This window comes from Diorhabda sublineata, chromosome 8 (assembly GCF_026230105.1).
Source record: "Diorhabda sublineata isolate icDioSubl1.1 chromosome 8, icDioSubl1.1, whole genome shotgun sequence".
In the NCBI taxonomy this organism is placed as follows: Eukaryota; Metazoa; Arthropoda; class Insecta; order Coleoptera; family Chrysomelidae; genus Diorhabda; species Diorhabda sublineata.
Window position 1 is genome coordinate 18,517,089 of NC_079481.1, and position 19,534 is coordinate 18,536,622.

The 19,534-nt window shown below is 33.4% G+C and overlaps 2 protein-coding genes across 2 annotated transcripts in view; one reads left to right on the forward strand and one right to left on the reverse strand.

Moving 5' to 3' along the window:
• LOC130447321 (protein cereblon) overlaps positions 1-13,310 on the reverse strand; it is a 53,928-nt gene extending 40,618 nt beyond the window's left edge. The window contains exon 1 of the mRNA XM_056784075.1: positions 13,033-13,310. The gene's annotated coding sequence lies outside the window, so the exon portion shown is untranslated. The remainder of the gene's footprint in view (positions 1-13,032) is intronic.
• LOC130447322 (sin3 histone deacetylase corepressor complex component SDS3) lies at positions 122-17,915 on the forward strand. The gene is made up of 5 exons (XM_056784077.1): positions 122-428; positions 489-838; positions 955-1,167; positions 10,840-10,954; positions 17,342-17,915. Exons 1-5 carry the CDS (start codon positions 275-277, stop codon positions 17,485-17,487), a joined length of 978 nt encoding a protein of 325 aa, XP_056640055.1. The 5' UTR covers positions 122-274; the 3' UTR covers positions 17,488-17,915.
• The last annotated feature ends 1,619 nt before the right edge of the window (positions 17,916-19,534 follow it).

Sequence of the window (19,534 nt, forward strand, 5' to 3'; positions counted from 1 at the left end):
CTTGTTATAGGTTACAAAACCACAGAATATATCAGGGTTAGGGTATGTTCTGTGTTCAAAACTGCCCATCTACAAACTAGAAGCCTCTACCCTCCATACTACAAACACTACATAGTGTTTTGACATTCTGTGTCAGTTGTCAAGATTAGGTTTGTATTCTTTTTTTGTCATGATGTTTAAGCATTGACTATTATATATCTTTTTTATGAATTATGTTTAAATATATGAGGTATCAATTTGAAACGTTTACTAATTAAATGAAAGAGCAGTAAAAATGTCGTTATTAGGCTCACCTTATCCAAACTCTTACAATAATCAAGAATTCGAATTTGACGACGAAAAATATGATAACAATGATGATAAAGAACAAGATGAACATTATGACCAAAGCAATGAAGACACAGAAGATGCTAGTGAAACAGATACAGGTTAGAACGAAATTAAGAGTGTATCTAAAACATTGTCTATTTGAATATAAAACATTTTAGGTAGGCAAGAAGAACCTTTAGAAATCAAGGAACAAATGTACCAAGATAAACTTTCAAATTTAAAGAAAAAACTTCAACAACTTAAGGATGGCACCCATCACGATTATAATAGAAAAGTACGAAAGTTAGAATATCAATACAAAGAACGGTTAAGATTAAATGTACTTTATAGAGACTATCTTATTGAATGTGTGGATAAAGAATACATCCAAGAAAAAAAAGCTGCAGTTCGAGAGTTTGAAGAGAAAAAAATTGATTTGAAAGAAAATTTAATATCTGATTTGGAAGACAAGAAAAAAACTGTTGAAGCAGAAAGGTACTCCATGGAGCTAACAGGAGACTGCATGGAAGTGAGACAATATATTTTTTATATATCAAATGTAAACCAAATTCACATAGAAGCTACTTCAGAGATGAATAATTTTTGAGCAATTCATTTATTTAAATGAATAATGAAATTTTTTAGGTAAAACCTGTAATGACAAGGAAATTACGTAGAAGACCCAATGATCCATTGCCTCTTCCTGAAAAACGTAGGAAGCCACCAACGGCACAAATAACCTATTTACTAGAAGAAAAGGATGTGGAACATGATTTAAGACTGATAAATAAAGGAAAAATATCCACACCAGTAAGAAAACAAAGTGAAAATTCATGTTCTTTGAGCCCAGGACTACAGGTATGTTACCTATATAAATATGGAAAATATAATATCTAAAAAATTGCACTAATCATCTTTGGTTTTTTATAAAAGATACTTAATTTTTTTTCCTGCTGCTTCTGTCATTCTATTGCTTTAAGTTCTTTCTCATTACCATATTCCTCTCTTCCATTAACTCGGGAACTCTCTTCTACTGCCCAATACTAAGCAGTACTTTACTAATAGTTCTCTTCCTATTAAACATCTCCAATGTTTCCCTTATTTATTAAAAGATTTCCAGGTTTCTTATTTTATTCATATTCATAAAAACTTTTAAAAAAATCAAAGTATTGATTCTTCCAAGTTATGAACATTTACTATTATAATATTAAGCAAAATTTTAAGTGAGCTTAAACATCATTCAATTTTACACCAAAAAAGTACTCTTGATAAAACTCAACATTGTTTTGTGTACTGTTTTCAGACTATTTTGATTTGAAAATTATATGAAGTAATAACTGATGCACAAGATGAAAATTTAAAAAAAGGCTTACATAAAATATAATTCAATTAGAGTAGGTGTTCAAAAAGTCCTCCGTTTTGACGAATACACAAGTCTCTATCCTTGTTTGTAAAGAATCCATTAACCTTCTAAACTGTTGGGAGTCAACTATGAGGTCATTAAAGTGAAGTTGAATTCTGTCTTTCAATTCTTGAGGTGAATTTACCTCTGTAGCATAAACTTTTTCTTTAAGATATGATCAAACTGTGTAATCCAAGGGATTAAAATCACAAGACTGAGGAGGCCAATGAATCGGAGTTTCTGCACCTATTACAACATCTAAAAAAGTGCGGTGGAGCTCCATTGTGTATAAAAAATAGAGATCTTCACTCGTTTAGCATTCTAATCTTCTAATATCTCGAATAAGTGATTGCTTAAAAAATCCAGGTACATACCACCATTTGAATTTCCAGGTAGAACATGATAACCTATTAATTTGTTAACTAAAGTTAAAATTAACTTTAAATGAGTATTGGTAATGTAATACCCTGTTGATATGTGGATTTTTATCACACCAGTAGTGTGCATTAAGGAAGTTAAACATACCTTGTCACCTAAAAGTGGCCTCATCTATAAAAAGAATACATTTTAAAAAATTCGGATTGAGGGCTGTCCTTTCATGTAATGTGTGACAAAAATCCACTCTAATCGGTAGATAGTCTTGGGCTTGTCTGTAATGATTAGAGTGTATCTATTGCTCTTTAAGTATCCTCCAAGTACTTGAAGAAGACATATTTGTTTGTCTTGCTACATACCTTACACTAACTGTTGGATTTTGATCAACTAAATTTAAAATCATATTTTCTTTATTAATGGTTCTTGTTGTTCCTGGCCTACCAGAATTTTGGTCTCACATTCCCAGTTTCTCGACAATAGTATGTTACTTGGTAAGTTTCAAATGAATGACATTTTTCCATGGCAAACTCAGAAATAATGCTATTGCCGTGTAAAATTCAAAGTTAAATAATTGTGGGTACTCAGCTATTGGGGGCCTTGATATGAAACAAATAACAGTTTGAGTCCCGGAACTGCAATATATGATCATCAAATTGTTGTTTGTTTCATACTAAGGCCTCCAATAGCTCAGTGCCCATACTTATTTAACTTTGAAAAACAAGATCCTATACTGATTAGAATAGATTATTGTAAAACGAAAGCCCTCAGATCCAATTTTTTTTAAATATATCCATTTATCAATGGGGTCTCATTTACCCAACAAAAAAATTTCAATTCACATAATGCTTACTAATTAATAATAATAATAATAATAATTAATAAGTTTATCAGCACCTTATACCAGCATGAGTTATTACTTCATAATTTTCAAATCAAAATATTCCGAAAACAGTACATTGTATCAAGTTTTATCAAGAGTACATTCTTGGTGTAAAATTAAATGAAGTTTGAGTTCACTTGAAATTTTGCTTAATAAATCTAATATTGAAAAAGTTATGTTCAAAAATACTTGCTATGAACCGTGTAACTAGCGACCTCTATGAGAGTCAGACATAAAAACAAATTCATTGGATGTATCAGCTTCCAAAACATATTTGTATAAAATATAATACAATGTTGCCAGTAGTTGCAGCAAAATCGTAAAAAATGTGTTTTTTCTTTAACGCCCTTTACCTTGAATATGAATGGCGTCACCAAAATTTTTTACTAAGCAAACCCCAAATATTTTGCAGTTTTCTATATATCCTAGAGACGGGATCCCCTTTTTTGAAACACCCTGAATGTGATTGTTTGATTTGAGGCTGCAACATCAAATTTCTTAGGTAATGGATTATTTTGTTTTGGCGAATTGAATGAACTGAAATCGACATAATTTTCATCTGTGTCTTGTGGTATATTATATGGATTTTGGAACTTTTCGAAATTATATTCTTCTGATATAAAATTTTGTTGAGATGCCCATTGATTTCTAGGAACTTTATCACAATTAGGCGTTTTAAGGAATAATTGGATATTCTTTCAAACCATTGAGTCTTTAGAAGTTATTTTGCGTTTTTCTCATAGTAATATTTAATATTATAGAGTATACATTGGTGGTGAAGATTTGGCTTGAATGATTTATGATTTTTAGGAGGACTAAACATTTACCGATTCAATTGCAAATTAGAAGGATTGTTATAGTTTGTCTCTTTGTATAGGTCTCATCTTGGAATTTTAATAATTTTGCTTCTGTAAATATATAATTTTTTGTGTGGCTTGGGCTATTGTATTAGGTTTCTTAACATGAATAGTTGAACCCAATAGGTATTCTAAACAAAACAAAAACATTTCCACAGCATAAGTTTTGCAAAATGTGCGTTTCATTCTAAAAGCGTCGATAGTATCGTGAATATTTGACATAAATTTGACAAAACTTTAGTTTACAAAATGTAATCTTTCAGTATTACCTTGTCTTATTTGAATTAAATTAAAACGTAAGATATTTTCAAAGGATGACATAACTTTTAAGGAATAAGCAACAACAGTAACTTAGGTTAGGTCTTCATTTCTTTTCTCTACTTCTGTTTTTATTTCTTCCTATCACTGAATGAATTGTTGATACCAAAGGAGTAATAAATACTTACTTACATAATGTTATTACAATGAAGCATGAGGTAATTCTCACAAAATTGATTGTAATCTATAATATAAAAATGAATCGCAAAATGTGTTGGTAAGCGCATAACTCAACAACGCCTGGACCAATTTGGCCAAATCTTTTTTTAAAATGTTCATTGAAGTTCAAGGATGGTTTTTACGGCGAGAAAAATTAGAATTATTGCTGGAAAAACCCTAAAAATAGCTCTTTTCTTTTTCCCATACAAATGATTTGTAACTAAAACGTAGTCAATTTGAGCACTCACTGTTGTCTAAGCAATGTAGGTGTGTTCCTAACGTCAAAGATCATATCTATCAAAACAATGTGTGTGTGTGCGTTGGAGCACAGAATACATAGTTGGAGGAGTTTAATGTCGCGTTCCGAAACTCGCGTTTCTTTTGTAAGGTGTGTTCCTAACGTCAAAGATCATATCTATCAAAACAATATGTGTGTGTGCGTTGGATCACAGAATACATAGTTGGAGGAGTTTAATGTCGCGTTCCGAAACTCGCGTTTCTTTTGTATTAGTTTCGGCACGCGAGATAAAATGCAGCAGTTTCCACGTCATTACATCAGTCAAACAAAAATCGCGTTAGCAACAGTGTTTTATTATTTTCAATATCCAAACAAAAACAATTCGTACGGCTAAAAAAAAACAATTCGTACGGCTTAAAAGGATTTGACTTCAAGTCATATCAAATTAAAAAAAAAAAAGTTGTCTGTTACCTAATCTACTGAGTTTGCTTTTGTCAACTGATACACGAAACAAATTCGTATATCGTGTTTTTTGCAGAGTGTTTAGTTCGTGATTAGTGAAAAAATAATGTATATTTGATATGCCTCCTATAAGACGAAGCAGTTTAGGTAGAAGAACCAGAAATGCTACAAACCAAGCTAATTACCGATCTAATCGTACTGCACAAGAACGTGACGACGGAAATGAACGTGAAAGAATTCGGATATCACAAACGCGTGAAGCGCGAGCGCGACATTCAACTAATAATCGCGCAAGTTTGAATCGAGCTGCTTTCAGTTACGATGTGTCAATTGACTACAGTAACTACCAATGTGTTGTTATTGGTTCTATGAACTCGGTTTGCTCACACTGTAAGGCACTAAAGTACAAAAACGAAGCCAATGGATTGTGTTGCGCAAATGGTAAAGTGAAATTGATACCATTGGATCCACCACCAGAACCATTGTACTCATTGGTTTCAGGAATAGGAACAGATTCTATACACTTTTTGACACATATCCAACAATATAACAATTGCTTTCAAATGACTTCATTTGGGGCAACAAATGTAGTTCGGGAAAATTTTATGCCAACTTTCAAGGTATGTATTATAGCAGTTACTCATAATTATTTTAGCGAACAAAATTTTCTGTCACGAAAGTTAAGATGTGTCACTTATCTTCAATTTCTTAATCATTACGAAATATATCACTTAGTCATCATATTATATGGTGATTCAGATTCAGACACTTTTATTATATTTTATATATTTGATAGATATTAGTTAAAACTAAATATATACTTTTTAAGATCAAATATTATTTAAGTTTGGTCACTGACAATCCATTAATTTATACCACACCATAATATTTTTCTTATTTACAGATACAAGGGCAAATATATCACAGAGCAGGTTCACTGTTACCAGTGTCAGATAGCGACAACAAATTCCTGCAAATTTATTTTATGGGCAATTCACCACAAGAAATTGATCTGCGTTGTGCACATAACAATTTAGTAAAGAGGTCTATTATAGAACAATTACAAACTTTATTTCATCAACACAATCAATTGATTATATTGTTTAAAACTGCCCTGGATCTGATGCCATCCGATAATCACAAAATTGTAATCAGAGCTGATAAAACACCTGCAGGTCAACATACAAGACGTTTTAATGCACCAACTATTGATGAAGTTGCTATCGTTGTAGTTGGAGAAAACTTGGAATCCCGTGATATTGTTTTACATCGTCGGAATAATCAATTACAACGTATAAAGGAAACACACCGCTCATATGATGCACTGCAATATCCCATTATATTTTGGCAAGGTGAAGATGGCTACGATTTCTCAACAAAAATGATAAATCCCATTACAGGTAACTAAAATATTAGTTTAGCTATGGCGATAATATTTCAGTCATTATATTATGTATTTTAATTTTATATTTGAATGTTATTAAAACAAAATCTATTTACAGGTTCTGAAACCAACAGAAAAGTCAGTTCAATGAACTATTATTCATACCGCCTAATGATTCGGGAAAATGAAGATAATCACATATTGAAATGTCGGCGATTATATCACAAATATGTTGTTGACATGTATGTTAAAATTGAAACGGAGAGATTAACATTCATCAGGTTGAATCAAACCAAACTCCGATCTGAAGAGTATATTCACCTTCGAGATGCGATTAATACTGATGGAAATGCACAGAATGTCGGTCGGATGACTATTCTTCCAGCAACATACATCGGAAGCCCTCGGCATATGCACGAATATGCTCAAGATGCCATGTCGTATGTTCGTCATTATGGTACAGCAGATTTGTTCATCACATTTACATGCAATCCGCAATGGATAGAAATCAAGCAGGAGTTATTCTCTGGGCAATCACCCATTGATCGTCATGATATTACAGCCAGAGTCTTTAGACAAAAGTTGAAATCATTAATGGATTTCATCGTAAAACATAATGTGTTTGATGAGACACGCTGCTGGATGTATTCTGTGGAGTGGCAGAAACGAGGATTGCCACATGCACACATTTTGATTTGGTTGGTTGAAAAGATAAGGCCAAATGAAGTTGATGCAGTGATATCAGCTGAAATCATTGATGTACAAGTAGATCCTGGATTACATGAGGTAGTTATCAAACACATGATACATGGTCCCTGTGGAACTCTTAATCAAAATTCACTGTGTATGATGGATGGTAAATGTTCAAAACGATATCCACGGACATTAATATCGGAAACAATTACTGGTAATGACGGTTATCCATTGTATCGTCGCAGATCGACAGCAGACAATGGAAAATCAACAATTGTCAAATTAAATCAACAAGATATTGAAATAGATAATCGTTGGATTGTTCCATATTCACCCATTTTATCAAAGACATTCAAAGCACACATCAACGTTGAATCTTGCCATTCAGTGAAATCAATTAAATACATTTGCAAATATGTAACCAAAGGGAGTGATATGGCTGTGATTGGAATTGGTGCAGAGAATTCCAATGATGAAGTTACCCAATACCAAATGGGCCGCTATGTCAGTAGTAATGAAGCAGTTTAGCGAATATTTTCTTTTCCTATTCATGAGAGACACCCTTCTGTTGTTCACTTAGCTGTGCATTTAGAAAATGGACAAAGAGTGTATTTTACAACACAGAACGCAGTACAAAGAGCTGCTCAGCCACCATCTACTACATTAACCAGTTTTTTTGAGACATGCCAAAACGATGATTTCGCACAAACATTGCTATATTCTGAAATGCCAAAATATTATACCTGGAATCAATCCTCAAGGATATTTATACGACGGAAACAAGGAAAACCAGTTCCAGGATATACAGATGTATATTCCACCGATGCGATTAGCCGGATTTATTCAGTACATCCAAGCAATGATGAATGTTTTTATTTACGACTGCTATTAGTCAATGTACGTGGCAACATCATTCCAACAGTTACGAACTGTTGATGGTGAATTGTGTGGATCCTACAGAGAAGCCTGTCAACGTTTGCAATTACTTGAAAATGACGCTCATTGGGATCAAACTCTCAATGATGCTGTAATATCATCACACGCTCATCAAATACGAACATTGTTTTCTATAATCATATCTACATGCTTCCCATCAAACCCAATTGATTTGTGGATCAAGTACAAAGATTATATGTGTGATGATATTTTGTATCAAATACGGAATAGAATGGGAAATCCAAATATACAAATCAGTGAAGAAATTTACAATGAAGCATTGATTTCAATTGAGGACATGTGCTTGATAATGTCAAACAAACTATTAATTCAATTAGGCCTGACCGCGCCCAATCGTCCAATGCATGACGCTTTTAACCAAGAGTTCGATCGAAAAAGACTGTATGATCTCAACGCTTTGAAAGAATTAATTCAAACAAATCTTCCACTGTTAAATGAACAACAGAAGTATGTACTTGAAACTCTTATGAAAGTAACAAATGATGAAACTGGAGGGATTTACTTCTTAGATGCACCTGGTGGTACAGGAAAAACTTTTTTGATTTCATTAATATTAGCAACAATTCGCTCACAAAATAAAATTGCACTTGCACTCGCTTCGTCGGGAATCGCAGCAACTTTGCTTGAAGGTGGTCGAACAGCCCATTCAGCACTAAAATTGCCATTAAATATGCAAAGCAATAAAACTCCAACCTGTAACGTTTCGAAGAACTCTGCAGTGGCAAAGGTTTTGCAGCAATGTAAATTGATTGTTTGGGATGAATGCACAATGGCACATAAAAAATCTTTGGAGGCTTTAGACAGAACCTTAAAAGATTTATGGAGCAATAATAACCGATTTGGTGGTGCAATGATTTTATTAGCAGGAGATTTTCGTCAAACATTGCCAGTGATTCCACGATCAACGCCAGCTGATGAACTCAATGCATGTCTAAAGTCCTCCAATTTGTGGAAACATGTCAAAGTACTTCATTTAAGCAAGAATATGCGTGTCGAGTTGCAAAATGACCAATCTGGAAATATATTCTCTAAACAACTCATTGACATTGGTAATGGCAAATTACCTATAGACATGTTGACTGGCTGCATTAACTTTCCTCAAAGTTTTTGTCAGTTAACTCAATCAAAAGATGAACTTATTCAGAAGGTGTTTCCAGATGTTTCTCAAAATTACAGAAACCATGATTGGTTGAGCGAACGAGCTATACTGGCTGCAAAAAACATAGATGTAAATGAATTAAATTTCAAAATTCAAGAACAAATTACAGGCGAATTGAGGATATATAAATCAGTTGATTCGGCTACTAATCAAGATGATGTAGTCAACTATCCACCGGAATTTTTAAACTCGCTGGATTTGCCAGGATTGCCTCACAATCTTCAATTAAAGGTCGGATCGGTGGTTATAATGTTGCGAAATATCAACCAACCGCGTCTTTGCAACGGTACACGGTTAGCGATAAAAAAATTACTAAACAATGTGATAGAAGCAACTATACTCAAAGGAAAGTATAAAGGAGAAGATGTTCTCATACCGCGCATCCCAATGATTCCGACTGATGTGCCATTTGAGTTTAAACGACTACAGTTTCCAGTGCGGCTTGCTTTTGCTATGACTATAAACAAGTCCCAGGGGCAATCATTAAGTGTTTGTGGTATTAATCTAGAAAACCCATGTTTCTCACATGGTCAATTGTATGTTGCCTGTTCCCGTGTTGGAAAACCATCAGATTTGTTTATCTATGCGCCAGGTAATCAAACAAAAAACATCGTATACCACAAAGCACTACAATGATAATAATAATTATTTATAATTCACATGATTAACAATAAAGCGATTACTTACTTTTAAATCCTTATATATGTTTTATTTAATTATTTTTTATTCACAACGCCCTATCACCAGGGTGATGGTTCTGTTCAGGAGAATTTTTTAAAATACGTAGGCACAAAAACTGCCACATTACAAATCTTTTTGACAGGACGAAGTCTGTCGGGTCAGCTAGTTAACAATAAGGAAAGTATTATGGCTGACTAACGAATATAAATATTGTTATACCAGAAAAATTCCATTCCATGGTTAGAAAGAACTTAGGTATTCTTATATGAGGTATAAAACTATTTTCAGTTGTTACGCCATCAGGTAATACCGAAAATTTATCTCAACTTTTTTGTTAATGAAACAAACACCCTGGTTTTTTATTGCCTTTTTAGAATTTACAATGAATTTCATTCCAATCATCATTTTCATTAATTCATTTTTTTTTAAATTTTGACTGAAATAGCTAAATAGAAAAAAAAACTTAAGTGAAAATTACTATAATTTGCCTAATTAGCGGTTAAATTTTCATCAAAAAAATTATAAAGGGACGCTCAGAGTTTGCTCAGGATTTGGTTATCTCGAAAGTTGTGTAGCTCACTTTTTTTTCAAATACCAATCTATTTGTTCTAACACAATTGTATTCTACTCTAACAAGTGGGAGAAGTTTAGACTACACCAAAATGAAACGGTTTTTCTACAAATTACTGAGATTTCCGAGCATCGGGTATAATTTTTTTGAAAAATTTCCCAAAAAAGCTTCAGGCATTATTCAAGCATATTCTAGTAATTTTTTATCTAACTGTCTGTTTCCGATTGGAAAAATCTGAACCTGTTAAAATCTTTAAGAAGTTTGATTGAAATTTATTGAAGAAGTCATAGAAAAGTAAAACTAATAGAAATCTTCATATTCTGATTATCTTTAATCGGATTTTCTACTTATTTATTTTTTCTGCTTATAATATGTTATTGTTGTTTTCCATCAGAATGCGACAATTCAAGCCTCTACAGAAGTACCTCAAATAGAGACTAGGATAGAAGATGGTAAACTTTTATATGAAAAAAGATGGTATCATCGAGGACAATCAGTATTTGTTGAAGGTAATATAATTTCTTCTAATAACTAACTTCAAATATGGAACGAGACATTCATTAGTCATAAAACTAATGGATAAATCATGGATTTATACTGCTGATTTTCACATACTATTAGATTGTTTCAATTCAATACGTAGTCTCCCTGAAAAATTACTGTAAAAAATTAAAATGAACACATTTTCCATTTTTAAGTGTTTCTTATGAAGCTGGCTCAATATAAGGTAACATGAAATATTTAATTTAGGACTTTGCATATGTACAGACAACTGCTTTTATAAAGTTGATTTCACTCAAATTTGGAAAAAATATCAACCTTTTTCTGTTCATTGAAATAGCATACCAGTCTTGGAACATATTTTTGCAATTTTATCACTGAGTAAATTTATTTGGCATTTGATGCCATGTTTACCATTATTAAGTTATTAGGTAAGTATTTACAAAAAGACTTCTAAAGTGTAATAAGCATTAATACTAAAAATTTTTCTTGCCGTTGTATCTATAACAACAAATACTCTTTTTACTTTATCTTTCTGAATCGACCTAGAAGTTCTCGAGTTGATAATGGACACCTGGTTCAAAACTGTGTTCCTTGGGCATTAGAAAAATGCCCATAGTGATCTACAATGAATCAAGGAAGGTTAAGCAATGAGATATTCAGATGTTATTACTAAACAGAGCTACAGAATAAAAACATTGAAACAAATCGTATTAGTTCATACTAGAACAGCGAAATTGGTTGCTTTCTGGTCTGATTTCAGTAAAGGCCCCGACAGTGATTTGGCGGTTAGACCCGTCTCCTGTACTAGAAGGATAGAAGATAGTTATAGGCTATGTCATAAGAGTCACTTAAAATAATCCAAATTAAAACTTGAAAATACAGAAATAATATTTATAATGATAAAACACTAGATAACAGAACGAATGTTTAAAATATTTGTCAATAAATAATTGAATATGAGAACAAATTTGTTAATCATTAATTAGAGCTCCATTCTTTTCAATCGCTTTTTCTAATATTCTTGAAATGGAGTGAATTAAATTCCGAGAAATGTTTCCATTTAACTTAAGGTATTCTCATAGCTCTTCTTGATTTTTGGGACGAAAATTTCATTAAAGTATTTTTTTTTACCAATCACCTCCATAAATTTTTAATGGGATTTATATCAGGACTATTTGCTGACCACGCTAAAATCTCAATATTGTTTTGTCGAAACCAACAAACGCCAAGCCCATTGATAGTCATCCAAGTCCAACCATTTACTGAAAATTTGCAGGACTTATTACTTCCGACAACATATTGTTCTTTAAATCTTGAATTCGGTGGTCTGTAAACGCGAATCCGTCTTTGCACAACTCCTTGATGGCAATTCGTTTTCACAAATACAGATCATGAAACACATAATCAGGTGCAAACACTGGATTACTTGCGCTATGTTGGGATCCTGGAAAGTTTATTGCATATGCAGCTCTAGCAGCCGATTCAGAAGGATGTTTTTTTATAAAAATAATCAATACAGCTTCTTGTGCGTGATTTGAAATTTTCATTCCTCCAGACCAAACCTTTCTGCGTAAGGTCCCATCTTATTCCTATCGCTTCTCCACTCTGGTTATGGTATTCGCATTAAGATTTGGAAATAATGGCAGATTTCTGAATTTCAGTTAACTGATGAATTATTAGGCTGGGCGCAAGTTGAGACGCAGTGAACACGTGGGGCAGCATAGCTCAATGGAAGGCATTTCCAGAAAACTGTGTGGCTCAGTTGCCTCCGCATATTGAGACACAGTTTTCGTTACCAGTTCACCGCTGATGAATTGTTGAATTACAAGTAAAGTCTTCCTTATCCTTAATTTTTGGTTTATAAATGAACTAGCAGAAAAATACGTAAATTTTGTAATGACGCATTTTCTAAGAATGATGTTAGACGAATTACTAATCAACTTCTGGTTGGATTTGAAAAACAATACTAATTTTCAGTATGAGGAATGATATCATAAAAAAAGTAAGTGAAAATAAATTCTAAAAGAGTTAGTCAACTGTATTAGTTAAAAACTATATTTAAATGAAATTTGGAGGTACTTACCGTTCTTTAAATTAGGTTCGTATGCAATCGTTGTCCAAATATCTTGTTTCGATTAAATTTTCAAATAGTTCGAATCACTTGTATTATATAACACTGGGTGGTGGTTTTGCACTAGTTCAATCAATTTTTCTTCACTAGATTCCATTTTCCCTGAACCACTGTAGGCCACGTCCAGCGGAGTACTGCCCCGCCCTGCTCTGCCTCTCAATTCGCGCGGTCCCATTAGACAACGAGAGTTACAGAAACTGTGCCGCCCTGACACGTGTTGACTGCGTCTCAACTTGCGCCCTTATCAGTGACTAAGATAATGACAGTGACATTAGGTAGGATCTCAGATGTTCGCAGGTAAAATGTAAGTGTGTGCTTTTTCAGTGAACAGAAGTGTACATACATAAAGTGTTTTGGTAATATTTTTTCCTCTTTGAAGTTAGCGCAGCCATTTCAAAATTACATATATTCAACAGGAAAAAATCTTTTGAATCTATTAAGTGGGCGAAAGAAGGCAGTGAAATATTTCCAGATTTCTAGTATGGTTAAACTTTTAGTGTATTGTAATTGCACGATTTTTTTTTCAAATCTAGGCTTTATTCGAGAAATTTTTTTAACTTATCTTTTAAAATAAAATGGCAGGGGTAATGTTTTCTGTTGAATTACCATCTACGACTCCTAAACAACCGATTAAAACAATAAGCTTGGTTTGGTCGAGAGATGCGTTTATTCCATTTGTTCTCGAGCATCTAAGGGACCTAAGTCTTATTTCAAAATTGTTTTTCCCCATATTATGCCTTTTTACAAAGTTTTTGAACCATAAATTTTTCAAAAGATGTAGTTTTTTATTAGATATAGAAAAATGACAATTAGTAATAATATCTATGTAATAGCGCCTTTCCAAGATTTTATTGCAGCCGATAGAAGTCTGCGTTATATATTCAAATAATTTCTAGAACCTTCAAATTATCGAAATCTCGATATTGTCATAAACGAACCAACATACCTGCTTAACAGGTCAATTGTATTTGGTTATAGGATATGTTGTATGCCTGTAAATAATCTTGTGGTGACTCCATATCTAGCTTTCCCGGCACCTCTATATGTACCCATATATTCCTCGAAGAGAGGGACAGGCTCTTCTTGGATATAGTTCACTCCTTCAGATCACGGTCTTCTAGTCAATTTTCTTGATTGAGTACGGAACTTACCAGGATTTTGTAATTTTAGAGAAAATCCTTTTCTCATCGTCATTTTGTGTAACCACATTTTGTTCCCTTTTTTAAAAGCGCCATCTGCCGCTTCTGTGTTGTATCATTTTTTTCGTTCTTAAAATTTGATCCAACCAATCCTTGTACATCGTCAAAACATGATTTTTGCAGGTGTTTCACCGGTGGACTCATTAATAGCATATCGATAAGCCAATGCAAAAAAGGGTCTCAATATTTCTGGTGAACAGGTATCTCCAATACTTCCAAATATCTCTCGACCATTGTGGATAAAATGCGGTTATCATGGTCTTCTTCATTCTCAGCTTGTCACACAATTTCTGGAATACATGGCTCTCGAAATTTCTTTCTTGATCGCTGTGGACTTCCAAGGGTTCTCCCTATCGATTGATAAATTCTTTCACCAATGCCCCTGCGAGAGCTGTGGTCTCTTTATTCTGGATATCTAAAGCAATCCTTTTGAAAGAGCTTCCAACATTATGTTTCATCCATGCGTTTCTCTTGCGATGTGGTCCAGTGCTCGTAGCACAAAAAATACATTTCTTACACCAGTCCTCACACATCCAATAAAATCTCTTACAGACTGGCAGATGTTTATTTTTTACTCCCACATGACCACCCGTCAGACTGTTGAGTAACTTCTTCAGTTCCTCGGCTACTTTCGTTCTCAGAATAACTAGCTATCTTTCCTTCTCGGAACAATCATTGTTATCGATTATTATTTTCAGCAGGTTTTCTTCCAGGACAAGGGATTCCCACTGAGTCCCATATGCCTTGTGTATCAGTGAAAACCTTGACAGTTCCATTGCTAAATCATCTTTGGGTGAGGTTTATTCTCTTGATCTTCTCTGATATTGGCTCTTTGACTGCTGTAGTTTTTGAAACTGTAGTTTCCTTAGATTCCGCCCTATTGCAGTCTGCTAGCAGGGTCGTCTAGACAGTGAGTCGGCATTTCAGTAACTAAAGTAGTAGGAAGGAATGCTATGATCCTGGGTCGGTGCTGCCCGCTTGTAGCCAACTCTTTCTAGTGTTTCCGTTGATTGGGGCTCTTCTATTACGAGGGGACGTTTACACGAATTGTCTACATGCCCTCGCCACAATCCCCCAGCATCTGATCTTTTTCGTCTTCTTGTCATATATACCTTTTATCAAGTTGACAATTTGATCAAATTTTTTTCTCGTCACGTTCTTCTTGTATGTTTATAAATTATCGCTCGAAGCCTTTGAGGCTGCATCATATTCACAATCAGCATCTACCAAGGTTTTAGAATGTACTAAACTAAGCGTCCCCCTTATGTCGTGATGACATAGGCTCTCAAAAAATTCCTGTATGCCCAAACATTCCAATACTCTTGAAGGTTTCTGTCACATTTTTCAGATGAGATTGGTGTCCTAGATATTCGTGACCATACCGCATGTCCATCTCTTCTTTAACTGCTCAAAGTCCTCAGTTTCTTCAAGAGGTATCTTTTGGAGTACATCGTCTCCTCGCAGTACGACAGTTAAGTTAACTACTTTTTCTTTATCGGAACAATTAATCACTCTAGCGGCTGTTTCAAACTGTTTTACATAATTGGTCCAGGACGTTATATGGTCAAACATTGGAGCTTTGACACGATCAAAACTGCCAATGTCTTCCATCTTGGGTTATGTTTGTGGCTTGCAGAGTTTTATTTGTTCGGTCTTCTTTTCTTTTGCTAACTTTCTCTTATTTGTCGTTGACATCTTAGATATCCGATTTAATTTTCTCCTCATCATAGTCATCACGGCTGCTAGAGCTTCGCTTTACATATTTAAATCATTTATAGAATCTTTGAATTACCTAAATCTCGAGACAAAAAGGACTTCTTAGAAATAGTCTCTATACAAATACAAATAAAAAGTCGACGTATCCGGCTTCACAGTCTATATCAGTGAGTTGGTAGTAAAGTAGTAGTAGTAAAGTAAATAAGAATTAGACGTACCATAGATAAGATGGCCTTGATGGGGCAATAAATACTTTTACTAAGAAACCAAGTTTGTTAATATCTGTTCAGTGGTTTAGCAGTTACTGATGGTCACCTGAAAAAACATAGACCAACTGAACTTTTCCATCTCCTTAACAGACTATTATGTCCTTATTGAGTCGGATCTCCGATATGCCTTCTCTTTTGGGGTACGTGTGGTACTACTCAATTTGAGCGAATCTTCAAACTACAAAAGAGAGCTGTTAGATATTTACTCGGACTAAACAGCAGTGCTCACTGCAGGGATATCTTTCAAAGATTAAAAATTCTGACTCTTCCTTGTTCATCTTTGAATCCGTTTTCCTAATTCGTAAGCACGCTTTTCGTCGTTGTACAGTTATCCACTTAGGAACGTGGAGCAAGACCTTTACCTACCTACTCCACGTTCAAAATTAGTTAAGGGCTCAATACTTTACAATGAAAAAATATGCACAATCACTTGCCAAATGAAACCAAATCGATATCATCTTTACCCGCATTTCGCAATAATTTGAGAGCATATTTACTGGAAAGTGTCTTCTATTCTGTAAATGACATATTCTAATGATAATATTTAATTCCGGGCATGCTGCATACTGGTTTAATTTTTGCTAAAGACTTATATAAGACATATAGTAATTATTACCTATTACTATCAACTATAATTTTGTTACTCATTGTGGCTTTTTTCTGTATATTGTAATTTATTTGTTTTATCTTTATTTAGTCATTTGTATGTTTGTTTTTCAGTTTTTACAAACTTTTGTCTACAAATTGTCACAATTTTTTACTCTCTCTCTCTCAATAGATAAATTGAAAAGTATTGAAAAAAATAAGAAAATAAAATTGGGCTTTAAAAACTTTGGTATATTTTGTTAGTGAGTTTCAGTTAAAAATCACACCCAAATTTTAAGATGGTGGTTACATTTATTGGCGACAATCTTGAAGATTTGAAAATACTTTTCAGTATTCGTTCGGTTACTTTAGTAATTTAATTTTCTACTGTAAATCTTTACGACGAATAATATCCGACAACTTTGCAATTTAGTCACCCAGTACGAAACTTGCTGGTAAAACATGATTTTTTATATTAACATTTTTTTGTAGGTCGGGATATGCCGAAATTTCCAGCTAATATTTCTGCTATTGGTAATGATATTATATGGGTGAAGAAGTCCGATGGGGCTAAAGTAAGGATATATACTTCTTATCTTGCTAGAGGGAAAATTTCGATAAAAAGGAGAGCCTCTTGAAATTATCTGTAAAATATCAATATATTAGTGTTTACATATATAAGTCATGAAATATGTATATTTATTTCTTTTTTATTATAACTGCATAAAAATATGTTTTCTATCTATGTATTTTCCGAATATCTTTTGGCACTAAATTTTGTACAATGAATTTTTGAGTCGAATATTTTATATTATAATAAACAGTCTCAATAATTAACAAGCGTGAAAAAGATGAATATTTCTATAAAAGGATCCATTATAAATTTTGTGCTCCAACATTTTGAGACTTACGTACGTACTCATGCAAAATTTTTTATCATTTTTATGTTCGTGTCTTATAGCAGCTTCCAAATATATTTTCATATTTGAATGAACGAAGTCAACAGTTTTTGTACGGCTCTATGTAAATATAATCTTTGGCAAATAAACACGATGTCGATGTCAAATAATGCTATTAATCTAAAATACCTATCATCTCAGGGGAAGAAATATTAACAGAAATTTCAACTTAGTCGTTTCCTTCTTTTACATGGCTGAAAATAAAATATAAGTTGATTATAAACTTCGAATTTTTTCTTATAGTAAGTTCTTTAACTAGAATATTTTCTCTTTTTTATGTAAGAAGCCATCTTCCGTAGGTTGTAGTGTTCGGGAAAGACATGCCTTGGTAGCTGATTCCACAGGCATGCATTTCTCCAAATCAAGGAGTCCCGATAAATTGACATTCTGGGCGTTTGTAGGCGAACTTTGGTTTCTAGGTGGTATTATGTTGGACGATCGGAAGAGCATTTGTGGTGGTGGGGGTAAAACAAAGTCAGATCGGCGACCTTTTTTGTATGATCTAAGTTGTCCAAGTTTTTGGCCAACTATGGATTGCCTATAAGTCAAATTACTCTCTGCTGTATTGAGTCGAGCATTCTCAGGGTATGCTTAGGAGCCGAGCTCCAACTGTGCCAGTAATTTTCCAAAGGACGAATTTGATCCTTATAGAGGATTAGGAGTTAGTGTGGAGTATATACCTCCTAGATCTTAAAAAGGGCTAGAAAGTTTTTGCGAAGCTCATTCGGCTACGTGATTATGCCGGAACATATTGCTCCCAAATCCCACACCCAACAAGTGAACTCTTCCGATTTAGAAACTCATAATTTATTGAAAACACCTAAAATTAAGAACATATATCAAAGAAGCTAAATAGAGAAAAGTATATGAAGTGGTCATTGACACAGATGTAACAAAGTCTATCTAACATAACATTAACCATAAAAGAAAACAAAACCTGAAGTGAAAGGAATTACAGTTCTGATTTGGATCGCATTTTATAAAAATATGTCAAAAATTGCCATCAATAAAAACCAATATTTACTTTGTAGCGAATATTCAATAGATGTGTAGCAAAAATATTTAGCACTCAAGTATGGGCTTGTTTATTAATATTTTGGAAAAAAAATATTTGAAGAAATGACAGACAATCAAACCTTATGGCGATTACTGCCGCAGTCAACTTTTAATATATGACTATGTTAAATAGTTGAAAGCAATAAATATTGGGACCAGCTATTTTTTAAGTGGAGTTGTTGATGAAATTCCACATGTCGATTAATGTTTTATATCTCACTGTCTCACCCAGCTGGAATCTCAAATTTTTCATCTTTACCATAGCAACCTGATAAACGTTATAATTAATGTGCAATAGGTTATAGTTTTGGAGAATATATTTATTATTACAAACATAAAGTTGTAAATGATTCAGAAGATAAAATTACCTAAAATTGTTTATTTTTATGATTGCTAATAACCACTTTACAAAATGGTACACAGTTATAGAAAAATAAGCGTATATATGAAATGAGAATAACACAATATCTGATAATATGTTATATATCAGAATAATGATTATATTATATAAAAAATGAAACGATTGAATTTCACTCGATGAATTTGCGGTGATGGTGATATTTTATGTCTGATCCGTATTGATGGTAGAGCTGATGATATTAGCAGACTCGAGATATCTCAAGATTTCCTGATTAACCACTTTCTCCATGACCTTGGCAATGGCTGGGAC